Source organism: Ostrea edulis, chromosome 6, assembly GCF_947568905.1.
Source record: "Ostrea edulis chromosome 6, xbOstEdul1.1, whole genome shotgun sequence".
NCBI lineage: Eukaryota > Metazoa > Mollusca > Bivalvia > Ostreida > Ostreidae > Ostrea > Ostrea edulis.
The window spans coordinates 47444738-47462502 of NC_079169.1; the positions used below are offsets into that span (position 1 = coordinate 47444738).

The 17765-nt window shown below is 36.4% G+C and overlaps 1 protein-coding gene across 1 annotated transcript; it reads left to right on the forward strand.

The window, feature by feature from the left end:
• The first annotated feature begins 470 nt into the window (after window positions 1-470).
• LOC125646397 (uncharacterized) lies at window positions 471-15882 on the forward strand. Its single transcript, XM_048872643.2, has 15 exons — window positions 471-583; window positions 943-1112; window positions 1687-1767; window positions 1855-1984; window positions 2964-3157; window positions 5274-5408; window positions 5673-5887; window positions 6094-6297; window positions 6745-6906; window positions 7714-7875; window positions 8185-8292; window positions 8439-8619; window positions 9412-9671; window positions 15526-15671; window positions 15761-15882. Exons 1-15 carry the CDS (start codon window positions 543-545, stop codon window positions 15864-15866), a joined length of 2295 nt encoding a protein of 764 aa, XP_048728600.2. The 5' UTR covers window positions 471-542; the 3' UTR covers window positions 15867-15882.
• The last annotated feature ends 1883 nt before the right edge of the window (window positions 15883-17765 follow it).

The following is a 17765-nucleotide window of genomic DNA, read 5'->3' on the forward strand; positions in this document are numbered from 1 at the left end:
GACATTGCTTCCAATCCATATTTGTTATTTTCTTACAGAAAATGTACTACTTAGTTATGCGAAAATAAAGAATAATGCATAAACCTTTTTTTAATGTTGTTCCTGCTCATTAACATTACATACAGAATTCATGAAGTCAGCTTAGCGTTTTTCAGTACTTTCAGTACTTTGATTCCACAATGTATATATTTTCTGTATGTAATCGGACCAATCGTTTTCTTGAAGTTTCATTGAAGAAAATTTGATCGGTGAAACATTTCGTGGTATATTTATATATGTATAATTTTTTTTCTAAGTTGCTTCATAATTTCATAAATTTTAAACATGTACATGTGTATTAATCAATGATTATGTACATGTATTTAGCTACTTGCGTCAGTTATATAGCTATAAATTGATCTGATATAACATAATATGTAAAGAAAGATAAGAGTCCATTTTATTGACCACAAGAAGTGAAGGTCGTTCCAAATGGTCCTTATAGTACAGGATGTCTATATACAGACTGCATTCTACACATTCTGCTGTGATAAGCTCTAACAATGCGACAACTATTGGTTCTATTTCTAATGTGCCTCACGGGGTAAGTGTCTATCTGTAGGATCGCACCTTCTAGTGTGTGTTATAATGACGTATTTAGTGAGTACGATGGATTGGGAAAATATTTCAGTTTTCCTAATTTTTTACTTCATAAATTCTTCCTTTGTTTGAACACATGGAGATGTCATTTTATAAAAACAAAATCATTGACAAAAGACGTATCTTTTGAAACCTACACCAATTTGGTGTGCTAGCACTGATAGCGATCGATCTTTTCCATACTTACTTCAAAAAATGAAAGCTGAATGTTAACCCTCGTATGGTTAAGTGGATGGATCAAAATATTCTACATCTGCGAATAGAATACCGGTAACTAATCATACTCCCTGTCCAAAAATATAGAGGTTTACCATGGTTGTCAATCGCACAACGTCTGCACCACTGTCCAAATGATTGTCACTGGAATGGACATTGCAATCCTCACTCCGGCCTCTGCACATGTTACGATGGTTTCTATAACAAAGACTGTTCCGGAGACTGTGGTTGTGGAGGACACGGGGTCTGCAAAGCAGGTAATTATTGCGGAGGACACGGGATCTGCAAACCAGGTAATTATTGCGGAGGACACGGGATCTGCAAACCAGGTAATTATTGCGGAGGACACGGGGTCTGCAAACCAGGTAATTATTGTGGAGAATACGGGGTCTGCAAACCAGGTAATTGTTGTGGAGAATACGGGGTCTGCAAACGAGGTAATTATTGCGGAGGACACGGGGTCTGCAAACCAGGTAATTAGTGATTTCTAGATCTAGGATATAATTTCCATGCTTGGGCAAACTTGAGATTCAAGATACATGCTACTGCGTATTTCTGATATATACTTTTTACAGAAAAATTACATTTTTGGGTTGTATCCTGACCAGAATATATTTCGAAGTTGATATATATTAATTGGTGATATGCATGTATGTTTGAATTCATCTTTTTCCACCCATCAGTTTAGTATACTCATAATGTTACTTGTTTGAACTTGTTCCCAATCGTTTTGATTTGATCAATAAAATATGTTCAAAACAGAAATCAGGAAAGTAACTCCACATATTATCAATATTTTATTATATAAATATCATATCCATCGCTTCATAGATCATACCTGTCAATGTGATGAGGGGTGGAAGTGGTCTGTTCTCGACAGGAAGTGTGTCTGGGATTGTCAATGCCCAAATGGTAAACACTTGTAACATAATTTCTTTCATAAGATTTGCGAACACTTTTATAAAGCAAAGATGTCGCATAACTTTCAACGTTTCACAGGCCAGTCCTGTATGGCTCCAAGTGTTTGTAGCTGCAGCCGTGCGTGTCAGTATGGTACCTGCTGGGACGGACAATGCGAATGCTGGGAGGGTTACACAGGAGAGACGTGTGGCCTCCTTAATACAAACACGTGAGTAGAAGCAACCTCCTTAATTCTAACTTGTGAGTAGAAACAACCTCCTTAATACAAACGCGTGAGTAGAAATAACCTCCTTAATACAAACACTTGAGTAGAAGTAATTTCCTTAATACAAATACGTGAGTAAAGGTAACCGCCTTAATACCTACATGTCAGTAGAAGTACCCTCCTTAATACAAACACGTGAGTAGAAGTAACCTAATTAATATCAACATGTGAGTAGAAGTAATCTCCTTAATACAAACACGTGAGTAGAATTAACCTCATTAATATCAACATGTGAGTGGAACTAACCTTTTTTTTATACATACACGTGAATAGAAATAATCTCCTTAATACAAACACGTGAGTAAAAATATCCTCCTTAATACAAACATTTGAGTAAAAATAACATCCATTAAGGTATTAAACCTACACGTGAGTAGAAGTAACCCCTTTGATACAAACACGTGAGTAGAAGTAACCTCTTTAATACAAACACGTGAGTAGAAGTAACCTCTTTAATACAAACACGTGAGTAGAAGTAACCTCCCTAATACAAACACGTGAGTAGAAGTAACCTCCCTAATACAAACACGTGAGTAGAAGTAACCTCCGTAATACCTACATATGAGTAAAAGTAACCTCCCTAATAGAAACACGTCAGTATAAGTAACCTCCTTAATACCTACACGTGAGTAGAAGTAACCTCTTTAATACAAACACGTGAGTAGAAGTAACCTCTTTAATACCTACACGTGAGTAGAAGTAACCTCTTTAATACAAACACGTTAGTAGAAGTAACTTCCCTAATACAAACACGTTAGTAGAAGTAATCTTCTTAGAATAAGTTTTTTTTTTACTCAGAGTTGACGTGCACTTACTTATATGTAGCCATATAGAATCATAATTTTCATACGTTCGACAAAGGTTTATATCTCTATTCTAATACTGAATTCCCTCTGAAGTACATGGATAATCTTTATTTCAGAATGTCTAATCGTAATTCCTCGCTTGGAGTAAATCTCGGTGGACTGACTTATTACTCCTCTGAGATAAAATTTGTTGATGTCGCCAAAGAGTCCTCTAATTGGGTAACTCAGCGGTGGGGAAATCATTCTTGGGACACCCATGAGCATGCCACTATAAACATGAGATCTGACGGCTACCCCGCCAGCTTACCAGGTGATGTGAAATTGTTGTTCTCAGTTGTGAAGATTAAATTTCGCAAATTTGAAATTCACTGTTTTTCATGTAATGTCTTCATGTTATCATACGCTAAAAACATGAATAACTTTGTCAAAGAAGATGGTGAACAAGGTGAGAAAAGCTCCTACGTGTGGGTGGATAGGAAAGACAAAAATAATCACTCTCAAAAAGAGTCAGAATTCGTCAATTAGTATTAAAGTATATTATTTTATTATAGATTAGATAGTAAATTAAATTAAATCATTTGAAATATTGGAACTTGAAAATGAGAACACAATCAAAACTGTCGACCATTTTATAGTCGAGTTTGGTTAAATTTCAATGTGTGTTGGTCGACTCTCTATTTTTTTTTGGAATCAAATACTTTTAGAAAAACTAAAAACATATATTTTTCAATGTTAAAAAAGGTGGAGCAATGACCCACTATAGATGAAAGATGTAAAAAAAAAAAAATCGTAAACAAAATAATAGCGTTTTGTAAAAACAATATTCCCATACATTGAAGACGGATGTCATGTATGATTTAAATCTCAATGAATATTGTAAGATACATGTAGTTGGTCGAGCGGTTTAAACCACTGGATACAAAGATGATATGTAAGTAGATCATTTCAGGTAATGGGCTTGATACATCTAATACATGTATCTCTATTATTTTCATATTTTTGGTGGCTAATGAAAGGCGAAGATAACGAACAGTGATCAATCTCATAATATAACTCTTATAAGGAATACAAACTAGAGAGTTGGGCAAACACGGACCTCTGGACACACCAGAGGTGGGATCAGGTGCCTAGGAGGAGTAAGCATCCCCTGTCAACCGATCACACCCACCGTGAGCCCTATATCTTGATCAGGTAAACGGAGTAATCCTTAGTCAAAATCAGTGTGCCAGAAACGGCTAAAAAATGGTAAGAAACATGTCAGACAGCATTTGGCCCAATGATAGGTTGTATTGGCAAACTAGATCATTATAACGATCATAGAATTTGCGAAACGCTGATTTTAAACGAGACTGTTGAAACACCTATAACATCAACTTGTTTGTCAGTAGCCTGTCTCGATTTAAAAACTGATCATACGCAGAACAAGCTCTTGCGTATCGAATCAGATGAGAGATATAAACACCACATTTAGATGATGATGGAATATTGCTACATTGTTAATACGTAAAATGTTGTCGATATATATATATATATATATATATATATATATATATATATATATATAAATATATATATATATATATATATATAATTATTATTATTATTATTACTACAGTAACTTGATCCGAAGAGTCGGATCACGTCGAGTTGATATGCGCGGATCATCAGATCACACGAGACGCGAAGCGTCGAGTTTGATCTGATGATCCGCGCCTGTCAACGAGACGTGATTCAACACTTCGGATCAAGTTACTGTAGTAATGATGAATTTATTATATACCCTCTTATGCATTTTAAATCCACATTTATAAGATACTAAATTTAATCCAAATTATCAAAAATTCAGACATACAGTGCAATTATATTTTGTGTACTCTGTTTTGTTTGTGACGCAGTCAATATTCCACACAAAAAACGTTGCGTTGATGCATTGTGACGTTATCAGTTTCAGAGGATACTGATACGGAATCAGAAAACCACAGTGTGGTGATCCGGAAAACCGGATCACACTCTGTGAAATCCACAGTGTCAAAAAAAAACCCGAAACATTGATGGGTATTTAATAAATCTAAATGTCGAGTTGAAGATATTTTTTCTTCTTATGTAGAAGCTTTTGAATAAACTCTGCTTTATAAGAGTCTGATCACCAAAGACCACGAAGATATTGTCAATGAGGAACTCCAGCATATTTTTATGAGCTTTTTATATGCATTTTTATATTTCAACATTAGAGTATTCTATTTCATCACCGATTTTTTATATTGTCAAACAATAAAAATGTCAAATATCAGTTTATGACAAAAATTATATGATAGAAAATATGTTTAAGGTATGTATTTAGATGAATAGGTATTTTCCTTGCCTTGTTCACCCATCTTCTACAGAACAAGATAAGTATAAAGTACTTAACAGAAATTCTTCTTCAGATGATTTGGCTTTGGAGAAATTGATGCTGAGGAGTTTGTCTCACACTCCCACGGGAGTTTACACTATTCTTTATGATGGCGAGGGAGATATTGAACTCAATTTAGTTCACTACCAAAAAATCTATTCCGGCAAAGGTGAGTAACAGAACAAAGAGACAGAACTGTGTGTGTCTACAGTTTACCAACTTTCAACAGTAAGAAGTATCGCTGGGCATTTTATCCAACGAGTAACGATAGTTCGCTGCTTTCTGGAAGATGTACAGCAAACTTACCTGACATCTAAATCGTGATATTACAACCAGGGCGTATTCTGATAAACATCTAAATCGTCATTGATATTACAACCATTAAAGGGCGTATTCTGATAAACATCTAAATCGTCATTGATATTACAACCAGGGCGTATTCTGATAAACGTCACGATTGGTCAATCCGGCCTGGGCATCAGACTTCTTCGTACGAATCCGGCCAACCCACTTCACAATTTGCGCGTCATCCTACCCGGCTTTGAAGCCAGACACGAACAGTTCCCGTTCTATCCACTGTTTTTGGAGAGCTTGGCAAGATATTCAGAGTTCAGATACATGGACTTCCTCCATACAAACGCCCATACAGTGAGTCAATTGGTTTTAGGTTAATATCGGACGACATCTAGATATTAACGTATTCTCTATATGTGTTCATATGTTCCAAGACATTCACTGTGATTCATATTTCTTTTTATCCGATAATAAAGAATAAGGTACATTTGCGCAAATATTCAGATTGATAATATGCTTAATGTTCGACTGTACTGACCGTTTGTATTATATGAACAAAGCCGGAGCCGACAACATGGAAGGCGCGAAAGACCACAGCAGACCACACGCAGGGCGGTAGTGACGGTGGCGCCTTAGAATACGCCATCTTGCTTTCTAACCAGATGGGAGCCAGTCCTTGGTTCAACATGCCTCATGCAGCAGATGATGATTTCATAATGAAGTTCGCGACACAAGTGAAACAAAGTCTTCGACCAGACTTAAGGGTGTGTAGTTCATCCACTGATACACGAATAAATGGATGTCATTCTCTTCGTTAGCTACATTACATACATAGAGTTGTTGAGGGATTTTTTGATGTGAATTTTATGTATTCGTGGTAGTACATGTGATTAGGTATTTTTCTAGAGATTAGATGGCGAAGGTTCTTCGATCTTGGTTCATCGACAAAGCTTTACAGTTTTCGTAACACGTACTACTTCCTTGGAAGTTTTATCATGTGTATAGCTTATTTAACAAACTTCACACAAAATGCTTCATACAGATCAAGTTCATTCTTACAATGTAAATTCTGTTTCAATTTCTTCGCTTTGAAACTAGTAGTTTCTGTCATTTTAATTGTTAACTGATACCGGTAGTTGTAAAATGTTAACTGATACCGGAAGTTGTAAAATGTTAACTGATACCGGAAGTTGTGAAATGATCTCTTACAGGTATATGTAGAGTATTCAAATGAAGTATGGAATGGCATATTCCGTCAAAACCACTATGCTACAGAGAAAGGACTCTCTTTGGGATTAGATACTGCTGCATGGAAAGCCGGATTTAAATATTACAACAAACGTTCACATGAAATGGGACAAATTTGGAAATCGGTAATGTATTGAGGATAGTGGTAAGATATCAATCTATTATGTCTCCCTTTCCCAGAAGATAGACATAATGTTTTAGTGTGAATTCTTCTTCTTCGATTATACAAAGTTTGTCCGGGCCATAACTTTTTTGTCTTTTGAAATAGGCCTTTGATATTTAGTATATGGGTATACCACGATAATACAGTGTGTCGCATACCATTTTTGATGGCCTTTGACCTTTTGTGTAAAGGCCAAATAATAGAATGTTTGGGCTTGGTCTTTGATATATGGTATGTGGATATACCATAAGACAGAATGTCGCGTGCCATTTTTGATTATCTTTGACCTTGACCTTTTATGTAAAGGTCAAATAATAAAATGTTTTGGGTATAATTTTTGTTCGGACTTTTTTTGTCTTTTGAAATAGGCGTTTGATATTTGGCATGTTGGAAAGTTTAATTTACGATCATATGTTCACAACACTGTTCCTTGTTTGAAGCTCATATATATATATATATATATATATATATATATATATATATATATATATATCTGTGTGTGTGTGTGTGTGTGTGTGTGTGTGTATAGGCGAACTTAATTTAAATGTTTCTTTTTTTTTGAGTTTGGAAAATGGAAGGAGAAACATCAGTGTTAGTGGGCTAAAAGTCTACAACAAATATTTTTTGTAGTTGAAATCAAATCTTCTGGAGAAGATCTGATTTTAATCAAATAGAGTGAAGTATCAGTATTTCTCTGTGAAAACAGTACTTTATTTTTTGTAATATTTGTTTATAACCTCTATTTTTGCATAGTATGAATGATTTACAGGTTTACGGCGCTTCCTTTGATAAGTTGGTACTACCCTGGGCCTGGCAGACAGGCTATGAGGAGTACACTCGACAGGCGCTGGAAGATCTGGGGACCAGGGTGCACGATTTCACGGCTCTGGCTATCACGGGCTATTTTACTTGTGATCTAACGTCCAAATATGTAAGGGACTTTTAATATCAGTGAAGTTGTTCCAAAATATCTCTGCATACACCTTGGATATATGTGGTCACGTAGGATAACAACAATGAAATAACAAAATATGTTATCTTTCTGATATACTTTTATTTCTGAATAAAAATCTGCATTTTCACCTGTATTTTATACATTTGTATATTGCAATGTTATGTAATGAATGGAATAGAGAGTTTAACTTAACTAACACATTTTAAAATATCAGTATTTATTATGTGAAAATTACTACGCTGTTTAAAAATTCTCCGCTTTATACTAGATTTATTCCTATAACAGATGTCATCGGTGCGAACGATGTCGTATGATGAAGTCTTGTCCATATGTACCGACTACATTCAGAACAAAACACGGTCTTCTTTCTCACATTACATGGGAGTTGCTAAGGTAACACTTCAAGTTTTCTGCAAATTTCAAGTTTTCAGCAATAGTATTCTTGTACGGAAATTACATAAGGGGCTTCATTTAAAAAACCCAACAAATTATCATTAAGGCTCTTCGTTCATTAACTTCTCTTGAATTTTTTTTTTCAGGATCACGACTTGCATTTACTGATGTACGAGGGAGGACAGCACATTGTTGAGAAAGCGCCCTATCACACGGATGTAACCAGCAAGTTGACAAACATAAATAGAAATGTCATCATGGAGACGTTGAACAGCAACCTCTTAAATATTTGGAATGAAATTGTCATAAAACACAGCACTTCGCCAGGTTGGTAGTATAGAATGTCGACCTTTAACAGAGTATTGGGGATAATTTTGTACTTTTTAAAATAAGGATCATTGGTCATTTTGTTTTATTTTGAACTTTAACAAGGGATAATTTTGTACTTTTATATATTAAAACAGAAATAATATTGCAATGTTCTAAAATGCACCACATGATTTGTATTACGGATCAGGCAACATTTAAAAAAATTATGCTGGCGTGAAGCATTGCAGTTCATATCTTCATGTATTTTTCAAAAATCAAATTTATTTTTTATATTTCATTCTACTTTCATTTCTGTCGGACTTGCCAGCCGTTAAAGTAGTCGTACTACAGTTATCATGGTTGTTATGTACATTGTTCAAATGAGGAAATGACTATCATTTTAATTGGTAAAGATATCGAAGGTAAGAACATTGGAAATGTAGATATGATGATTCCAACGTAACCAATTTTTCCATGGCAGTAATATGAATGTATATCCGATGTTTCGCCCATATCAATATGTCATCAGCTTCAGATGAAATGGCATGGATTTTGTCAAGCACTGTTGGCCATTTAACAATCATTACATATCATTCTAACGTATACCGTAACACTGGTCATCTGCCGCATCCAAAAATCATTGAAGGAACAGTCATTACTTTTTTGTAACGATTAGGGCCTGGGGTTTGAACTGAAGACCTATAAACCAATATAAATTAAGCTACTCCTTCTGATTAAGATTGTAGATAAACCCTTTTGTGTCTGTACGTAGAATGTGTTTTAATTTTTAGTTTCTTTTTTCTATTCCAGGTGGTTTATTTAATTATTTTGCATCATGTGGAAAATATTCTCAGTACGGAAGTTGGGGCATACTTGAATACACTGGACAACCCTTTTCCACCGTTCCTAAATACCGAGCCGTTCAGGCGTTCATCACATCACAGAGTCTGAACACAGAGGTGGCACCTAAATGCAGCTTTGTTGACTTGGGAAACATTAGTTACGGCTGTTTCTTGGTCGGTAATCGAGCTTACTGTGGATCAAGTACAGACAGGGGACAGAACTGGTCTGTAAGTAAATAGATGTCATCTACTTGGTGTTAGAGATTACATGTTTCAAGCGCGGATCCAGGATTTTTACCGGGGGGGGGGGGGAGTCGATCCTTTGTCAAGAAAAAAACTAGAGAGAGGTGGAGGGCTCTCATGGCTAATGACCAGTAAGTGTCCGGATCTTTTTCGTGCATCTACTCCGACTATATGGTATCATCCGAAGGACCGGCCTTCACGTCCCGCAGTGGGATTTTTATCCGCGATATAAGGAGCAACTCCTTAGTTCCCGACCCTAGAACGAAATGTTTCAACCACTTCGCCACGCGAGCCATTCCTTTGTCTTGGTGTTTTCTAGTAGGAGTTGACGTGTTGTTTTGCGAGAGAGACTTGACTGAAATAACCATCAGTTTCGCTGCCTGATAAACGATTATAAATGTTAAATTTTGAGGGGTAAATTTCTAATGAGTGGTGAAGAATGCATCAGTGCAAGTTCAGTCAATCTCTCTTCTTGCACAGTACTGCGAATGTAAGTCTTGATGCCCAGAGAAGAACCTTTCTGCCTCATATGTTTTGATTGTGAAACACATCCAATGTACAGAAGAATTTCCACGTTTTGGTAAACATGGTTGAAAAGATTGAGCAGATTGCATAGCTTGTCTGAAGTTTCTTTGTTCATGTTTAAATAATATTGTCTCCAGTCTTTGGAGTTCTTTCTCCAAGTCCTTTACAAAAAGACAAGGCAGGTCGTTCCCACAAAAATGTAGTTCTGGGGAGCCAGTTTGGACAAATTTTCCGATGAAACATTGACAGGCAACAAAGAACATATTGTAAAACTTATACGGTACCAATTTTGATCCATCAGATGCGCATTTCGACAAATAAGGTCTCTTCAGTGATGCATATCGAATGTGCTGCCTGATCCTCTTTCTGAAACATTTTATCCAATTCCTTGAGGAAAAGACAAGAAACGGAATAGCCACAAGAGATCGCCAATAGTCTCTTAGATTACCACATCTGTTTCCCCTGTATTGCTGCTTTGAGCAAACTCTTGGTTTTAATCGTTATATCAAGGTCGTCTGCAATTTGTTTTGCATTATGAAAGAACGACTCCAATTCGGCATCGACCTCTCCACGAATTTCTTTGATCCCGTCCACGTGCTCCTCAATTAACCCCCTTGCAATGGAAATGTCATTATCTCTCTTTTGAAGTTTAACAGTCAAAGGCTTTAATATTGTATTGAGGACATACCTTGCAAAGACAAATGTTTTGATTGAGTATGTGATTCAGACATTTGATGACGTGCTGGTACATACTGTAGAACACAGCAAAACAGATATGACGCTCAACCCACCTAGTCTTACAGATTCCAATTACTGTAGTTCCCTTCAGGGAAATTCTATACACTCGTCGCTTTCTTTAATAGTCTCGAGAAACCCTTGTTGTTTAGAGGAACTGTCGAAGAAAATGAACACTGAATTAAGGACATCTATAATGTTCCTCACAGGGGGTAATGTGCATAGTGAAGCGATGTTCAGATTCAATACATGACTCCGATAGTGAGAGTACAAAGGCAGTCAGTTGACAGACTTAATCCGTCCCCGACACCATCGTTTTCCCGATGCCAAAGCTGATGCACGGTCGTATGCTTGCCTTTGTATGTTCTCAATCGAAATTGCAAGCAAGCGGAGGATTTCAATAAGTTTATTTGCAATGCCCTCCCCAGTAGTTCTACCTATATTTGCAAAGTCAGGGAATTCCTCCTTAATGGCGGCAGGGTGATATCTACTACTGTATGTAGAAATCGAAAATACAAGAAAAAAAAACAACTTTTTGTTTGCATACTCGTCAGTTACCTCATCGGCCATGATGAAATAAAAACCCTCTTTTGTAAATCCTTAAAAAATTTCAGTACCTCTGATGAAAGGTGAAGATAACGAACAGTGATCAATCTCATAAATCCTATAAGCAATACAAAATAGGTAGTTGGGAAAACACGGACCCCTGGACACACCAGAGGTTGTATCGGGTGCCTAGGAGGATCAAGCATCCCCTGTCGACCGGTCACAACCACCGTGAGCCCCATATCTTAATCAGGTAAACGGAGCAATCCGTAGTCAAAGTCTTTGTGCTAAGAACGGTCTTACAATCGGTATGAAACACGTCAGATAGCATTTGACCCAAGGTTGTATTGGCAAACTAGATTGTTATAACGACCATAGAAGTTGCGAAATGCTGACTTTAAATGAGTCTGTTGAAACCCCTGTACCATCCATCAACTTGTTTGTCAGTAGCTTGCCTTGATTTAAAAACTAACCATACGCAGAACAAGCTGTTGCGTTTCGAATCAGTTTTGAGATATAAAGAAGTGGACGACTCTGTGGTGTCTTTTATTTCGAGTTCAGATGGATATATCGAATCAACATATTAATGAAAAGTTATTAACTGTCGTCGATATATTCAAATGTCGAATTGAAGGCCACAGCAAGAGATTTTTTCTTCTCACGTACAAGTTTTTGAATAAATTCTGCTTCATATGAATATAAAAACAGATCAGCTAACAAAGGAGCACAATTCGTGCCCAAGGGGATTCCAACAGACTGTTGGAAGACCTGATCACCAAAGACCACGAAGATATTGTCAATGAAGAACTCTATCATATTTTTATTTCAACTTCAGAGTCCTTGTGCGTGGAATCAGAGTGGTGTTTAGCAAAGTATTTTTTTGGATGACTGAACACTAGATATGAATATTTCTGTTTTCCATTTTTGTTGAAGAAGCAACTGTCTATGATGTCAAAAAGTATAGTATTTAATTTATCGTGAGGAATGGTCGTGTAAAGAGTTGACAAGTCATACGTTTTGATGTTGTTGATTTGAGAAAAGTTTTGTGATTTTAAGTTTACTAAAAGTTCTTTACAATTCTTTAGAATCCACATTTGATTTACACCACTTCTGGCATATGTAGTTGCACAGTAAATTTGAAGTTTCTCCTTCACAGCTGTTAATATTTTCGTGAGGAGCAAAGATAGGGGCTTGGTAGAGCACTTACTGGATTCAGCATTGCATCTTTGTTTGTAAGGGTTTTTATGTAGTTTAGGAATGCAATATAGGTACGGTAACTCATATTCATTCGACCCATTGACTGGGATATTAAATGTGTCTAAAACGGAAGCATGGTTTTGAAGAATTTCATCTCTTGAAATGGCAGTTGGAGTAAAAGTACGATTACCAAAGTGGAATTAATGCCAAGTTCGTTCATGATTGATTGATGTTTTCCGCCACACTCAACAATTTTTCAGTTATCTGGTGGCGCCCAGTTTTTATTGGTGGAAGAGAGAACCCAGAGCAATGTACCTGGGAAGAGACCACCGACCTTCCAAAAGTAAACTGGGAAACTTTCTCACTTACCGGCGCGAGCGGGATTCGAGGTGAGAGGCCGTGTGATTTTGAGCGCGATGTTTTAACCATTCGTCCACGGAGGCCCCTGCGAAGTTCGTTTAAAATACAGTTGTAATGATGAGTCTTACAAACAAAGACAATGTTGTTACAAGCTTTGTCAGGTGGAACCAAAACATATTCATTATGTAACCTATCTAATTCTTTTATCACTTCTGGTTTACTAAACACAGAAGGATAGATGGTACGTACTTTTGTTTTAATATGTCTAATGCGGGATTTTAATATTCCTCCTATACTTTTAATCCATTCTGGCAATGTATCAAGTTCTTCTTTTCATACTTAGCCCATTGTCTGGCATAATCTTCGACAGAATTCATAATAAAGATGATGTTTTTGTCGCCAATTGAAAGACCGAGGTTCTCTGTATCTAGAACCGTTTAGAATTAGTGATTTGAGGTCCTCATTTTCAACTATATCAACATCACCAGTAATGACATGTCCAGCTGAACTACTGTTGAAAGAAGATGAAGAACAAGAACACGTAGGTGGATTAAGTATAAGATGGTGTATATCTAGGCACTGCAAAGTTTGTTTATAATTAAAAAGTTTAGATGCAATAGTAGAAGTATATTTGTAGGAAATACTGGGTGTAGACTTGAGCGTGAAATAAGTTGGAATACACGACTGAACTTTTTTTTTGACGAAGAATGTTGTTTATGGCATCTATTCCTTTGTTTGTAAAGAGCTTTAGGAACCGGCGGCATGATTTGGAAGGAATATCATCCATGACCCGTGGTGGTTTAAAGAGCCTGTGATGGGCAACATCCATAATCATAGAGTTCAGTCGACATTCAGGTGTTAAAGAATCCAAGTATAGAGTAGCTGTAGCTTCTCGAAATAATGTAATAACTCTCAATGGAACAGAGTAAAGTTTTGTGCGAATATGATGTGGCCCTTATTGTCTGTTGACGTAAGGTAAAAGTTAATCAAACGTGACATCATTCATACTTGGTCTGTTATATGAACGATGTCCATGACTGCGTTTCCGTCTTTGTGTATTGGGAAAGAGTCCCATCACATTCACGTTATTTCCTTAAAGACTAGTCAAATTTCCCACATCATATACATTATCATTGCATTCATATGGAAAAGCAGTACCTATGGTCCTGATCCAGTGATCTTCTCGTTGTCTAAGAAAAGGCGTACTTAATGTTGGATTGTTTTTTTCCAAAAATCCAAAATTCATGGACAAGATGGAGTGGTTCGGTGAATGGAAATGCATGTAAAGAAGTTGGTTACCACCATTATTTATTTGAAATGTGTGCCCTGATATTCTTTTTATTAAATGAACCCTTAGTTTCTCCCACATAAATTAAGCCACATAGCCATAGGTTACACTCATTTAGAGTAGACAACGTTAGAAGATTTACAGGTCAAATTATCAAAAGTTTTGGCACAGAAACTACGTCCGGTGGGATTACTACTAAATGAATTTCAAGTGATTCCCTATGATTTGGATAACCTCATTCTGAATGGTTTTGCTGGTATATAAGGCATTCTTGTTTGATGTCTGTACATGAGAGCAGAGGTGCTTGTCGTGCTTTGCCAACAGCTGTAGTATTGCCAGGAAATTTCCTTTATTTGAGGAATCACTTGTGTCATTATATCCGTGTCCTCGGAGAGGAATATTTTGTTTCCCTTTAGAGAATGACCGTATCTACTAATTTTTCAAGCAACTTTATATTGCGATGATATTGTGCCTGGTTTGCTGATCGAGTTTATTTGGAGTGAGACGAAGATTGCACTTCGGATGCCATATTGGTTGTGTGATAACCAGATCTGGCACTCAAGTGGTGTTCTGAATTCTGATGTTTAAATGGGCAAATGTTTTCCCAATGACTTTCTCTTATAAGCAGTAAAAGGTTGTGTAACAAATATATTTTGATGTTGGACATGCAACTGTCCGACTGCAAAGCTTGTCAGCCTTTCGCTGCTGCATGCAGGAGACCAAAATCCCTTTCATCCATGGTACCTGTATTGCATCTATTAGCAAATGTTAGAATTGCAAGGAAATCAGATTACAATGAGTAAAAATCTATTAATATCTAGGCTACTTTAAATGATAAACGAAGATGACAGTCAAACTCTGAGTTTGTGACATTGCTAAGATATATCATAATTATTGTCATGTTATATATTTTGCAAATTCCGGGGGGGGGGGGGGGGGCGCGTTCCGGACCGCCGACCCTCCTTTAAATCCGCTCATGCGTTAGTAACGTTAGGTAATGTTCCAAAATCCTTTCAAAACATTGTTCATACGGCAATACGATGAAAACTCAAACATTATATTTTAAACTTTTCTTTTATCAACATATGATTGCTAGTAACATTTAATTGAAGGTATGAAATTTTCCTGGTAACATTTGATTGAAGATATGAAATTTTCCTGGTAACATTTGATTTTTTTCAATTCCAGTCTTTCCAATCTATCCATGACAGTGTCAGCAGATTGGTAGCTGACGGCTTTAACTCGGCCAGCAATACTCTGTTTGTCAGAGGAGTCCACCCTAACATGACCTTCTATTATTACACAATAAACATTCACAATCCAAGATACACAGTGTAAGATTTCACAGTAATTTCCACGATTTTCCAGTATCGTTTCTTCAAGTATTATACATGTACTCATTTTTATTTCTTTGGATTTTCAGGGAGACAAATTTTGACTATTATGAGAAATTATCGGATGTGAAAGTTATTCGGCGTCTTCCAAATGGTGTGTTTAAATCTCTGAATTTACATTTAAACTGTCAATAAAATGATAAAACATCTACATTTTATTTTTACCTCTAAATGTGAAAGAATTTAACTTTTATGACCATTAACAGGAAAGGACCAGAGTTGTTTTGTTTAATAGTGCCAATGATAGATTCGTTTAAGGAAATTGTCAATATTCTTCCCCATGTTCGGAAATGTTTGCAGAATATTCCACCAGTACATGTATTACACGAACACAACAACAAATCGACTCGGCTACAATTACGCACGTGTAAGGGGCGCTATAATCATGGCCGTTACAATCCAGACTGAATGGACCACACATTGGTCTGTCTGTGGCGTTATAATTTATATCCAGGTGAAGGAAGTTCAGAAACTACGCGGTCTAAACGAACCTCACTCAAATATACTGTCCTCACTCTTGTTGTGGTGCAATATTGAAATGACATGTGTCCGTTACACAATTTGAAACCCTCGTTACGCTCTTTCTCTGGTACTAAACAACAGGCACTTACATCGCTTGGGAGCCTGATTACTATACAAGGATACTCTTTCATAGTAAATTCGAATCCAAGCCTGTGTACTAAACAGGTCCTGCTAAAGTGATGTGGGTCTTCGTCAAGCACCCCTTCGCCGGAAATCATCAAACACCTTTTTCTTATGGTTGCCCAGATCACCCACATATCTGTTAGATTTGATGTGTGTATGAATTCATTTGATGAGAACAATAATTGATTTCATGCGCACATCAATTCAATTATTGCTTTCGTCCCTGATTATTTGAAAAGATCTTTAATTAATTGAATTGTTGCGCGCATAAATTGAATTGATGTTATCTTCAAGTAATTAAAGATATATTCAATTATTTGCGTTTATGTTAATTTGGCGCTCCATACTGCCCTGAATATACGTAAACTTAACTTGAGGCTACTAATAACATCCAACCAGAAGAGAATTGCACCAATCAAGATAGATTCTAATGATAGATAGATTCTAATGATCTTGATTAGAAAAAGTTGTAAGTTAAACAAAAACTTTAATTACTCGTGTGAAACTTGTACCTGGCATGTTTTTCTCTCGCTACTCAATTTGGTCCCTCACTTCGCTCGGACACGAGCATTTGTTGAAAAACGCAAGAAAATGAACAATTCCATCAGAAGTTTAGGCTCGGAATAAGATGAGCACATACAACGAGAAATACCATTTTAACACATGTTGTATATATTTTTGCTCGCCGCCTGTGTTCTGACTTTTTTTTAGTAAGAAAAATTGCTATGTCAAGACATGCTTCCTTCAGTTTTGATAAAATACATAGATTCCATCTCTATGTCTTTAGAACTACCCTTTGACATTTCTACGATAGCTATGCTAATTTTGGCTGAACAGTTGTAACCGGTATATCACTATTTGTAATAGAAGTTCATCAAGCACGAGTTCTTATGAAATATGTCAGAACAAGTTACATCCTCAGATACCCTTAAGGATGAATAACGCATCGTCATAATGGCTGACTTCTTTTCAAAACTGAATTGGAAAAATAAATACAAATAACATTTTGATGTACGTGTACATATAATTCTAATGTCAAGCCGTTTGGTTCATTGGGTGAACGCTTGACAGTCGATCTGTATGTAGGTTGTGAATTCGAAATCTTTAATTTTTTCCTCCGTTACTTTCCACTAAAACTGCACTTGTTCGCTGAATATAGTCAATTTTAAAGTTTTCAACTTAAAAATATGCGATACATCCTACATATTCAGATCAGTTTTCTCTGGTGTGATATGCCTCCTCAATTGAGTTTCAGTTATCAAGAACTGCACAACTACTGTTCCAACATCATACTAATGTTTTCAGTGATTAGTGAAAGTATATCAAGACACCAAAAGTGGAGGCATTTATTCTGTTCTCTCTCTTTATCAGTGACCTCGCGACAGAAAT